The following is a 13,095-nucleotide window of genomic DNA, read 5'->3' as shown; positions in this document are numbered from 1 at the left end:
CCCCAAAAGACAAATATCAAGCTATCAGCATCTGGCAGCATCCCTTAGACGAGTGACCTGAGGTCACGTTCAGTGATCATAGCTTAAGTAATTAGAGCAGGGAGACCAGTAGCCTGCTTGGGCTTTCAGAGCTGCAAGGCACCCTGCAGGCTCCCAGCCAAAGTGCCAGTCCAGACTGGAGGCAGACCCACCATGCTGTTACTGCTAATTTTGTAATGAAGAACCTAACCTTTTGCTTTGCTAGAATACACATCAATTGCATTTGCCTCAGATCTTAGGTAAATGTGAATGAACTACATTTGGCTGACATACAAAGCACAAAATTGCTCCCAAGTAAAAGGCCCTGCAGAGCAGCGCTTGCAGGCAGTCTTATTGATAACCAAGTTGAACATGAGTTTGGGAACCCCAGGGGCTGTAGTATGTCTTCCCCCCAAGTTGCTGTAATCAGCTTGAGGCTGGCAACACTTCATTTTGAGAAGGCTCTTCTGACAAGCAACAGGCAGAGACAGTTGTTTTCAGCCTCAGTACTGCCCAAATCACCACAGATACGTGTCAAACATATGTGCACCCATCCTGCAGTAACTTTTCTGCCTGTTCTGTAAGCAAACCCCTGGCCACAGACGTGTCCAGAAAGCACAAAGTAAGGATCCAGATCTTGCCAACGGCAAGCACTCCTCAAGCCTTCAGTAGTAGAAGGGGATCTGCTGTACCATCCTGACATCTCCCAAGCAGGAATCCCAAAAAGTAACACTTACCCTGACAGAGTTGTCCTGGCTTGAAGTGGCCAGTGTATACTCATTGTCAGGATGCCAATCCAGACCATGGATTTTAGAGAGATGAGCTGCCAAGTACTCTACTGCAGTACTGGGTTTCTGCAAGGAGAGACATTTTCCTTCTCAGCACAGGACTCCTGAAATTTTGACTAGTACTTCGGCATAAAAAGAGACAATTTAACAAGGGAGGTGGAACACCTTCCTGCTGGGGAAAGGCAAACAGTCCAGCAAAAGTGGTTGAAGAAAAGGTCCTAGGAAGCTGTGGCAAATTCCAGTCACCAAGTACAGCCCTGAACGATCCTTTGTGTTCAGTAAAACAATGAAGTGCTATGAGAACAAAAGCAAAGTGTTAATAGACATAGTTTCTGGGGAAGGAGGTTATTTACATGCTCTCTTCTAGAGAAGGACTTTTTACAAAGGCGTGTAGTGAAGGGGGACAAGGGGGGACAAGACAAGGGGGAATGGCTTTAAACTGAAAAAGGGTGGATTTAGATTAGACATTAGGAAGAAATTCTTTACTAAAGGTGGTGAGGCCCTTGCACAGGCTGCCCAGGAGAAGCTGTGGCTGCCCCATCCCTGGCAGTGTTCAAGGCCAGTTTGGACAGGGCTTGGAGCAACCTAGTTTAGTGGAAGGTGTCCCTGCATGTGGCAGGGGGTTGGAACTGCATGAGCTTTAAGGTCCCTTCCAACCCAAACCAGTCTCAGATTCTATGAATATGCACAGACTGCTCAAAAACACCCCAGCTTACCCTTTTGTCCCATATTCGGACATCCCCATCATGGCTTGTTGCTAAACAGTTGGCATTTTTCTTGTTCCATTTCACCTGGGAAGCTCCAGCTGCAGCACAAACACAGCAGGTCAAAACAAGCAGTTATAAAGTAAATGGCATAGCAGACTCCTGACCTGGGCTTAGAGCTGCTCTTCTTAGCACAGGAAAGGCATTTCAGAGGACGGATATCCCAGAAGCCTGCATGAAGGATGGCACGAAAATTACTAACTCCCAATTCCTCAGCATAGTGTTTGTGTCCAAAGCAAGACAGTTCCAGTTACATGCCTAGAGATCTACACTGCAGCTTCTAGTCACAGGCTGCCCCCAGTTAGAATATTCACATCCATTAACTCAGATGGAGCAACTTCTTCCAGATAAGAACTGCAGGTTCCCCGCTCCCCTCCCAAATCCCTTGTTTTTATTCAAGTTACTTCCAAGTGCTCACAGATTGACCAATTTGTCTCCCCAACATCCTCTCTGCTATCTGATGCTATACAATGAACCAGTGTTACTGGCTTATTATTAAAACACAGGTGTAGAAGGCAGGTGCACCTTGTGTCTGGCCAGCTGGAGGTAAGGCTCACTGGGTGGAAGGAAGGCTCAATTGTCAAAATACACAACAAAGTCAAAGACATCAATAGCTTTGTTAAGAAACTGGATAATGGTCCAGATATGATTATATGGGATATCATGTGTGACTCAATCAACAGCAGATGAGTAGTTATTTCTACTCAAAACACAGCTTCAGTTGATGTGGATTGTTCAAATACTGTAAGAGAAATATGTATTCTGTTTATCCTTATTCCACCAGTATTTTCAAAATATTCTGAGCTATCAGAAAGGTGAGGTCCATAAAAAAGCCAAACAGAGCTCAGCCTGCTGCTATCCCCCACCTTCTGCTGCATGGTGAGCAGATTCATCCTGATAACCTATCAAAAAATTAGTAAGGAAAACAAACAATACTACACTACTAATAATAATCTGTAAATAGGCTGCCAATTGATGATTTGATCCACTCACTGAAGGGTATACAAACCTCTGGACCAGCACTAAACAGAATTGGGCATGGGAGGAAGGATGCTTTCTGGGGAGCTAGCTGCCGGGCTGGCTCAGCTGACCCATGGAACCTCACCCCAGGCACCAGAACTGAATGCTGCTTTTCTCTGATTCAGGAAGGTTTTTGCACTACTGTGATAGATGGGTTTACTGGGTGCAAGGGAAGAGGGACACACTGAAGATGTGCAGCCCAAGGAGAAATAAGCAGCAGAGCGTAAGACATAAACAGTGGGAGAATTGCTCTAATACTGAGGGCAGTAGCTCAGGAAAAGGACATTTTGCTTGTCAGCTGTGCTTCACCTAGTTCCAACACACTGCTGGTGAGGACTGACACAAAGCACCTGCCACCAGGCTGTATTACAGGTGGCTGGAGAGTTACACTGCCAGGAGCCACAACAAGTGTCTTTCCAGAGCAAGCACAGCCCTTTGTGTCATGCTGAAGGTGCCCCAGGGAAGCAGAAACAGCAGGTTAATGTACCCAGCCCCTCAGTAAGTAAAGGGGGAGGCTGGCAGTCAGCAGGATCCAACAGCACTGCTGGGGTGTGATTTAGTTTCTCAGCTGATTTAAGCAAACATAAGAGGATGCGGAGATAATACAGACAGGCAACACAGGACAAGCAGGATGATTAAGCAGGAAGGAAGCTACATTTAAAGAGCACAAATACCATGTGACTGTCCACCAATTTCAGGACAGCCAGTCCAAGCACCATCCTCCATGCCTGGGGATCTCTAAGGGCTTCACATTCAATCTGAATTTTGCGCCTTTAAGACCTATGAACTGCGGCCTCTCAGGCTGCTCCTACATGGGACGATCACATGTGGTGGCACTTCTGTATTCTGCCATGTTCAGCCTCGGTGCACAACAGGAGGGAGGAATAACATCAGGGACACATGTCAATAGGCTTGTTTAATGCCTACATCACACATACATATTATACTTACCAACTGCAGAGAGTGAGACTGCAGGCTTCCTGGTGTCTCTGAAACACAACATGGCTAATATGAGGACCCACAGCATAGCACAGAAGGACCCCATTGAGCTCCTTGCTGTTCCAGGACTAATTGCATTGCTGTCTCCTGGGAGCTAATGTGCTTTCTGGTTACCAAAATACACCAGGGTTAAATGGAATAAAGAAAGAGGTGACTAGCTGGACCATGACAACTCCTAGCAGCCAGGACATGGATGAAGGCAATAATTTGCTTCTCAGGAATTTACCTGCCCTTTCATGAAAAATGCCATTGAAAATAAGGAATATTGTCTTCAGCTTTTTGCATTCACTGAAAACCAGCACATTTTCTGGAATGGACTGCACTTCCTCCCTCTAAGAATTTCTGCCTGATCAAACAGATATCTTGTATGAAAAACTGTGGGCAACTTCCAGCTGCCCTTATTGCAGGGCTACCTCTCTAGGGTGTCACTAAAGACAGCGATTTCAGCAGGATGTTAATTTGCTGGCGGCCAGCAGGCCCAGGACCTCACCGTCCCAGCAGCTCAGAGGCCTTACCAGCACAGGTGGGTTGTAGAGGCTAGTCAGAGACTGCCTAAGCAAGCATTTATGGTCAAGTGATACAGGCAGACACAAACCTTCAGAGAGCTCTATTTTTCACTTGGCACTAAGATAGTATCACAGGAAAACACAACCAGCAGTTATTGTCTCTCTATGTCTTTTAATTACACATTAATAATATATTGCCATTCTCAAGAACGATTTAACCAAGGATCTAAGAGCTTCATAGGAGCTAAACAAGCCTCAGGATAGCATGGTGCAGTGGGGTTATATAATTATCTTCCTATTACAACTGAGCAAGGCAGGCAGAGAGGAACCAAGTGACTTGCTGGCGGTCATAAAATAAAGAGCTGCTGTACAGTCAGACAAAGTACCCAGCAGCCTCAGTGCCACCTCCTTGCTTCTCAGGTGTAAAATACGTAATTCTAATATTGATGGGTTTGGAATATATTGTTGGAGATACCCCTTAACCTGAAATTGCCCACTTAAGAAATTTCACAGTAGAAAGCACCAGGAATCAAAGGAAAGCACAAACAGGAAAATGTTTGCAAATACCACTACCGCTCTTCTCACCGCTGAGGGAGACCTAGCAACAAGCAGTGAATTTAGTGTAAAATGCTGCAGGATCTTGAAGTAGTGTTCATTCACTCAGCTAGAAACCCCAACAGATTGAGGAACACCCTCAGTCTCCAGGAAAAGCTCCCAAAGAAAGATATGAAGTGGGTAGGGAATGAAGCCAGTTGATATTTTTTCAACAGAGGAGCATGACTGAGTACCAGTCTGCTGCCCTTCACTGACTCTGGTTTGAAAAAAGAGGAAGAGAAGTCATCTTTCAGGTTATGGGATGTAGACAAAGCCCCTGCAAGCACAGCTGAAGAGCAGCTTTAGTGCGTGCTTTGCCCTGCCAGCTGCTACTTATAGAAAGGAGTGCAATGATTCCCCTGCAGTGCAGGAACATACGGATTCTTACTTGATGTCCCAGATGTAGATGTATGTGTCAACAGAACTGGTGACTAGCAGGTCTGGCTCAAACACTGCCCAGTCCAGGTCACTGCAAATGCAAAATCATAAGGGGTCAGCAAAGGCAAGCACACAAAGTTTGCATCAACTTCTCACAAACCCCCAGTCCATTTCTCTGACAACTTCATTGCCACTCCATAAGATCTACTGAAATTTTCTAAGTAAAAAGATCTTAATAATTTCTCTAAGTAAATTCCACAAAGTAATGAAATGCTTCTAAGTGAAACACCCGTGAAACATGCTCCTGACCCTGAACCTTACAGCAATTACGCTTGCTCTCTTCCTTATCATTATTATTATTATTATTGCTGGTAGCAGTAGAGGTTTTGTGTTATACCTTAGTTACTGGACTGTTCTCATCTCAACCTGTGGGATTTACATTCTTTCGATTCTCCTCCCCATCCCTCCGGGAATGGATTGGAACAAATCAGGGGGAGTGAGTGAGCAGCTGCGTGGTTCTGAGTTGCCAGCTGGGCTTAAACCACCAAACAAGGACAGTGGCCTAAGGCAATGACACTGGAGCTATCAAAGGCTAAGCTGATACACTGGGGGCAGCCATGAGAGGGTGAGCTGCTTCACAGGTGATACTGCCTCCAACTGGGAAGGCAGTTCAGTCCAGAAAGGCAAAAACAGGCTCACAGCAGAGTCTGAACAGAGTGAAGACCAAAACACTCAGCTTCTGTGAAATGGTGCATCATTTTCCACCCAGCAGTCTGCAGCATAGCTTGTGTGTTCCTCACCTGATGACACGCGTGTGTCCTTGCAGTGATGTGCAAACTTCACCGTTCCCTTCCTTCCACTTATACAGGTCAACACGCTGATTGCTCTGAAATTAAACGGAAGAAAGGAGATAGTCAAAGAAGGTAGGAAGCTGTGAGAACCAGGTTCACTTCACTTTGAATGACTTCAGTTACCAATGAGTCACACCATGATTAGCAATGTCCTTGCTCAAAGCAAAAGAGCAAAGATGAAACTACAGGCTTCAAGGTCTCCCAAAAGCTTTAATTACTTAAAGTTGGAGATAAACAAGAAGGGGGGGGGGGGGGAAATCACAGTGCAAAATATTTCCATGAAATGATGTTCTCAGAGCTTTATTTCCTAACAACACTCTGTAAATGCAGACAAAAGGCATAAAAATTCTCTCTGCAAGAATACCCTACCAGTCTGTCCAGATTGTTTTCAGTGAGGAGGATGATGGATCACAATTGGTCCTCCTCAACATTCTCAATTCCCTTCCGAGATAATGAGGGCCATTGCCAAACACGAACAATACAGTCTAATGGCTTTAAGGTCACTTCCACCACTGCCAGCCCAGGGAAAAAAGCTTTCAAGTGTTTACCACTAACTGCAAACCACAGGAGCAATCCAGATGAATCAATTACAACAATATTTAAGGCCCTCTTACTTATTCCAGGAATAAATCCTCCCTCAGTGCTGCCACACACAAAAGTTACTTGGAAGTAGCTATTGTGCTTTAAGTTCACACTCTGCCTCAACCAAGGTTCACCTCAGCCCAGGTGGACTCCAATCTTTCTGGGGCAAGAATTGCCTTTTTGGGTGCATACACAGCACCAAGCACAGTGGATCTTAAGCCACAACTGGAAATTCATGTTGATTCTGGAAAAACATAAATAACACAATCTTCATCAGCCCCCTGATCTTCATTAGCCCCTTGTTTTCAGATTTACAGGTAGATGAGGGACAAAATAATAGAGAGGATACTTGCTTACAGTTTTTGCTGCAGTTTTGTGGTGGTGGTGTTTTATTCTTCTATCCCAAAACTGCTTCTTATTAATTGGAACTTGCAGATAGATAAAACACTACAGCTTTCCCTGAAATGGAATGTTTCCTCCCAACTCAGCAATAATATATGGCATTTCTCTAATAACTCACAAGAGCTTTGAGCAAGGAAAACTCCTTGCATGTTTCTCATTGACAGAAGGATTTAAGGGGGTACAGTGAAATTACCCAACAGGATTTATTCAGGACTCCAGAACTGGTGCTACAAGACAAAGGATTACCAGGTCATCAGACTTTTAGTAGTGCATCTCAAATGGAAAGTGTTGTCCCTAGCACCAGATGTGGTGAAACGACAGCTCCCTGCATCAGGTGCATTTTCTAGAATACGTGCTGCTCGTGTAAGTATCAGTGTGCACTTCCAACAGTTTCATCACCCTCTTGTTCAAGCATTTGTGACCACACAAAAGAAGTAACAAGGACTTAGGATTGAAAACAACTGCATTTCTTGAAACAACAGCTTAGGAGTCCTCAGAAACGTGCTCATGCCAAAGGGAAGACACAGCCAAGCACAGCTAGAGGACATGTTTCAGCTCTTCTGGAAAGAAGCTAAAAAAAGTAAGTCGTTATCCAAACACACGGACAGACTTCCCCTCTGCCTCCACCACTTCCAACTAACAGCACTGCAGACCGGGTGGAACTGTTGGCAGAGAGAACACCCCCTTTTACACTCCCTTTCCATCCTCAAGGATACCCACAGCAGAGGGATAGGACCCTGAAGGCTGTCCACAACATCTGCATGGTATACTTAAACATATGACAAACTCAACAGCAGACTGATGGGGGAATGATAGTCAGCCTAAGTGCAGAAGTAGCAAATCACATCTTCACAGTGTTGAATCCAAGCTGATTTAGTCTTCCCAATGCACCTTCGCCCCCCTGAGGTATGGCCCTCAAACACATCCACACGGCTTCTAAACCTGACCTGGGACACACAGACATGAGCACATGTTGTAAGCCCGTCTTCCACTTCTAAACAAGACAGGCTAAATTCTAATCCTAGGACGGGGCTGTAACGCAGCAGCACCAAAATTCCAGCCAACTATAGGATGGATGGAAAGGAGGTGTTTCTGACCCAAAAGAGAGAAGCTGCCTGATCTCATCATTTCCTGGGGTAATGGCTGGACTTGATGATCTTAAAGGTCTTTTCCAACCTAGTTGATTCTACTATCTTAGGTATTCCTCACCTGTTGTATGCCAGCAAGTACATCTAAATGACCAGAGCATCTTAGTAGAGAATCAGAATCACAGAATGGTTTGGGTTGCAAGGGACATTGAGGTCAACCAGTTCCAACCCCCTGCCACAGGCAGGGACACCTTCCACTAGACTAGGCTGCTCTAAGCCCCGTCCAACCTGGACTTGAATACTGCCATCTTCATTTATAAACAGGAGCATCAAGGTTTGATGCCACCTACACCTAGTTTCAGTCTGTAAAGAGAGGGGTTCCTGTGTCTGCTCAGGGCAGCAAAAGACGAGAGTGTGAGATGGGCACAGCCCTGGTTTACAGCAGGGTCTTGCTCAAATCAGTATTAACCAATCTCTGGATATTGCCTTCAGAGTGTGTTTGAAAAGAAGCTTTCCTGCTCTACTCGTGGCCTGCACAGCACATTTCATTATTTGGTTCTGATTTTCAGAGACTGTATGCAGAAGTGGCACTGAAGGGCACCTTTTTGCAAGTTTTACTAACTCTCTACTGAGATGCAGACAGCTGCTGAAGGCACCTTTAAGATACTAGTAAGTACTGCCAGAGCTGGGAGGAGACAGGCTGGGCAATTCAGACAGCAAACAAACAAAAGCTCCTAACTGACAACACTGGTCCATTTTCAAGACTGTCTTTAATCTCAAGTTGTAAGTAAGAGTCAAAAGTTAAGTGACAGTCCAAGTAGCAAAATGAACAAAAATCCCAGGAAACCACGTTCTGCTAAGTATTTTCTCAAGAAAAGTAGCTGAAACCTCTCTATTCCCAACTATTCCAGGACTCTCAGGCTATAAAAGCAGATGCAACATGGCAGCAAAGGCACCTCACCATGAGAACAATCTGTGTCTGGCCAGTGCTGGTTGCTGCAGTGCTGTGGTTGATGGCCAAGGCTGCCATTAGCAGAAGCTCAGGGCTCTGAGTGAACAATCTACAAAGCATGACAGACCAAGTAAAGATCAGAGCTAAACGCTGCACTCAAGTCTCACATGGCCGCTATTGCTTCTTCAGATCAGTCTATTTTTTTCTCCACACAATGAGTAAGAACTCTTTGCTGGCTCGGTCCCTGCCCATCTGCAAACCTAGATTGCTACAATGGTGAGCCAATATTGACTTGTGCTATTTACAGACTGCCTGGTGCACCACATCCCACCAGCAAGGTGAAAAGAAAACACAGAGTAAGAAATCCTATAAATCTCATAACACAATGGAAGTTAGAAAGAAAGTGCATCCCCTTTTCCTTCCAGAAAAGGACCATTTGAATGCCAAATTTATTTGGGAAGGTGTTTTTATAATAGACAAGCAAGCAAAACTAGATGCAACACTGACTGACCAATAACTGAGAGCCATCAAGCCAAATACCTCTCTGACAGTAGATCAGAGTGAGGCCTTGATCTTGCAACGTGACTTGCAAAGGCACACCTGTGTGAACTCCATACAGCCTTCCGACCCTGCAGAAGTCCACCCATGAAAGACAGGGGAAGGTAACTTATAGCTCTTAAATGAGGGAACTTACTGAGGCTGCAAAGTAGTACGCATAGCTGTCATGCGGGTTCCACTGCACTGCCCCTATGTCCCACTTGCTCTGTCGCGAGATCTTTCGATGTCCCTCGTTTGGTGCGTCCAGATTGACTATGTAGAGGAAACGGCGGCTGCAAGACACACAGACACAAAGGGGCTATATCACATAGGACTGATCTCAAAACCCCAAGCTCACATGGAGCTCACAGCCTTGTGCCTAGAGCACTGAAGAAGAGAAGCATTTCACAAGACAGATGAAAAGACGCTTCCTGAGACTGCTACATTTGACCACATACTTCAGAAAGGGCTACACTGAAAAAAACTCAGAAAGACACACTGAAATTACACAGGAACTGCAAATGTAATGGGTAGCTCTGACCACAGAAACCCCCAGGTAACCAAGATACAAAAGGAAGCACTGAGAAATGGTGCAAGCACATCCAAATATGCTTTGCTGGCCTGAAGCTGCAGCAGCAGAGGCGAGGTGGCGCAGACTGGGAGCACAACTGAATAGCTTCACAGGAGCCAGCTTCATTTTGAAGAGGTTGCTCTGAGCAGGAGTTAAGGAGCCCTGACAAACATCACATGATTCTGTGTGGCTGCATCTTTCCACACCACACTGCTTGTGGGGCTTGGTTCTGCAGACAGTACAAATACACCTGCACAGAGATAGCTCAGCTGCAGCAGCTTACGAACAGGCATGGACACAACACTGCATGGATCTGGTTACATTACTTACCTGAGCTAACCCTATATGCAGCAGAGATATGTCTGCAGGATGCTAAACCTGAGTTCATACAACCTGCTGGATGTGGCCAACTCCCCACAAAACTAGGAAAGGTATCATTCCTCCCACAGTGTGATTCATCTTACAAGCAAGATAAAGTGGCCAGAAATAATTGTGAGCCAGCTGAACTCTAATGAAAAACCAGTACCAAAACATATTGAACCATATATAATTAACCACATATCCCTCCATTGCAAGGATACAGCTGCTCTGAGTGCTGTGAATCCTCTTAAGAGAAGGAACATAACATTATTTGCTGCCTTTCCAGGCCAAAGTCCTCAAGGATCCTCCCTACTCCAAAAACCAAAGATGTTCAACCTTCTTAGGCTCTCACACAGCTTTAAAATAAAGGAGGCAAATCTTCAAGGACTGCTGAGCACGCAGGAGAAACTTGGAATGCAGAGGGTGGATGCTGAATTGCAAACAGGCTGTCCCCAACTTGTGTTGGCCTAAATAAGCAAGCTGTGAAACTGGGCAAGTGTAAGGAGGAAGGAGTATCAAGTTAGACCCAAGCCAGCTGCTGAGCTGGTTATTCCTGCACAGGGCTGCTGAGCTAAGGGTTTACATGGAAGAAAGCAGGCCCCTGAATTACACTGATTGAGATCTGTTTCCTCTGTGGCTGACCAAAGGTCAGCTACACCCATGCAATCTGAATTTGAAGTGAATATCCTAATTGGTGTGGTAATTGTGTCATTGACAGTGGGACAGGAATAGCTGTTGGCACTGAAAGGTGGCAGCAGGGCAGGCAATTGCTGAGCTGGTTAAAGACTTGCCCTGAGGGTGTCTATGTAATGCCAAGCTCTCTCAGAAGCTCTGGCAGCTTGGCACCTACTGCTCTTGTTGAGTATCATCCCCCACTGAACCAGCAGAGGAGCAGGTCAGAGAGCTTGGCTCTCACGCCCCAGTATATCATAAGAATACCTGTGGCAAATTTTGTCTTGAGGAAATTATTTAATCTGTATTTCAAGAAGAATCCAAACAGTAGTTTATGATGCTCCACCTCCTACAGGTGGATTTGGGAAAGCACATATGAGGAAAGCCAGGACAGTATTTTATTGTGATGTTATTTCTGGCTTTCCACTCTGTATCCCATTGGAAATGTAACCCAGAATCCTTTTCATCAAGCCATGAACAGAATTCAGCTACACCTTTCTGAAACAATACGTAAGACCTTCACCTGAAGGTTGCTGATTTGGCTTGTGGAAATGGCTGTCATACGATTCTAAAGGGGACTGTCACACTCACCCTGAGAGCACTGCATGCTGTCCCAGGCAATCCACTGACATTGCAGTCGCCTGTTAAAGAGAAACAAGAGAACAAAACGAAATTATATCTGTCATGCCAGCTTCTCAGCCAGACACACAGCTTTGGGGAGGAGCTCAGGAAAACCTGCCAGCTCATCACCAAGGTACAAACTGCTCTGGTAAGAGTCAAGGCTGGTACCAGTCAAGGATGGTAGAAGTAACGTTCCCTTAAAGAAGCACAGAAGGGCGATGGGGTGTAGCAGCTGATTTTGGGATGTAGGACAGCACACAGAAAACATCTTTGTTAGAGTAAACTGAAGACAAGACCTGGCAGACCCCATTACAACCACTAAGACCTTGCTCCCTTCTCTCCACTATGGCAATCACAGCTGCAGCCTTTCAATCAGCAATCTCTAATAATCCGTATTAATCAGCCTCTGCTCCCGCTCAGGAGCTTTCTCAGTCTCCCCCTCTTACACTGCAGGGCCAGATTTAATTATGTATGTTCTGGGAGACGGAATGCAATCATTTGTATATGGCTGGTCTCCAAAAATGAGAGATGGCTAAGAAGCATCAGAATTTAATTTGGCATTGCTTGTAAAGAAAGTCAAGAGATAACTTAAATGCCATAAGAAAAAAGAACAGACTGCTTGAACATTGTCTCCCATCTTTTTGTTCAGAATGGAATGGGGTGATCACCTCATTTAATTCCCAAGAGAACAAAGAAAACTTACTTGGAAAGCCAAACAGTTCAGCCTATAAACACAGATATGACTTCAATGCAGTTTTTAGTGTTCACAGTACAAAAATCAGATTATGCCCCATATTCTTCAAACTGACTGCTGTCATCTTCAAAGCTTCCTCTCTGAAGGCTCAGGATGTCCCTGTTGCTGTTCAGGATTCTGCTAAGTACTCTCAGTGTGGATATATCAAGATGTCCCACAGCTACTGGTTATAAAGGAGACAAAATGGCAGTCCCATTGGAGTTCCATCAGATGTGACAGGAGAATAACCATCGCAAAAACCTAGTTTTTTCAACCAAGGTTCCATCCCCTAATTCCAAGGACCCAAACTAAGGGAAAAACAGCTTCATGGGCTCATTCTTTGCTAGAGACCAAGAGTCCACATGGCAAAGAGCTTCAAACGCCTGCATAGTTTCAGCGCGAGTATGCAGTTAACCCCAGGCTCATACCTATGCCCAGTCAAGCCGATTTTGCTGTTCCAGGAGCGACCTGCCTTCACTGCTTTTTTCTAGGTAACAAATCCAGTCTTCTGGCAAGGTTCTCCTAGTCCTAAAATAATGCTGTAAAGAAGCAGCTGGTTTTAAAATCAGCTTGGTAAAGAAAGAATTCCAGCTTCCTAGATTTCACAGCACCTTGCAAAACAAAGTGGGTTCTTAAAATTTATTTAAAAAAAGGCAAGC

At 45.1% G+C, this 13,095-nt stretch overlaps 1 protein-coding gene across 5 annotated transcripts in view; it reads right to left on the bottom strand.

The window, feature by feature from the left end:
- Window positions 1-13,095, bottom strand: part of WDR59 (WD repeat domain 59) — a 50,019-nt gene that overhangs the window by 34,260 nt on the left and 2,664 nt on the right. For all 5 annotated transcript variants that reach the window (XR_009962942.1, XM_062609256.1, XM_062609253.1 and 2 more), the window contains 7 exons: window positions 11,674-11,723; window positions 9,637-9,772; window positions 5,868-5,953; window positions 5,078-5,158; window positions 3,542-3,579; window positions 1,523-1,611; window positions 756-872 (listed from right to left, as the gene is read on the bottom strand). Coding sequence is in view for 4 of the 5 variants with exons in the window: in XM_062609256.1 (XP_062465240.1) it covers window positions 756-872; window positions 1,523-1,611; window positions 3,542-3,579; window positions 5,078-5,158; window positions 5,868-5,953; window positions 9,637-9,772; window positions 11,674-11,723 (597 nt within the window). In the remaining variant the exon portion in view is untranslated. The remainder of the gene's footprint in view (window positions 1-755; window positions 873-1,522; window positions 1,612-3,541; window positions 3,580-5,077; window positions 5,159-5,867; window positions 5,954-9,636; window positions 9,773-11,673; window positions 11,724-13,095) is intronic.

This window comes from Pezoporus occidentalis, unplaced genomic scaffold, assembly GCF_034315485.1.
Source record: "Pezoporus occidentalis ecotype Australia unplaced genomic scaffold, CSIRO_AGI_Poc_V1 ctg135, whole genome shotgun sequence".
Lineage (NCBI taxonomy): Eukaryota > Metazoa > Chordata > Aves > Psittaciformes > Psittacidae > Pezoporus > Pezoporus occidentalis.
This window is presented reverse-complemented; position numbering and strand designations above follow the sequence as displayed.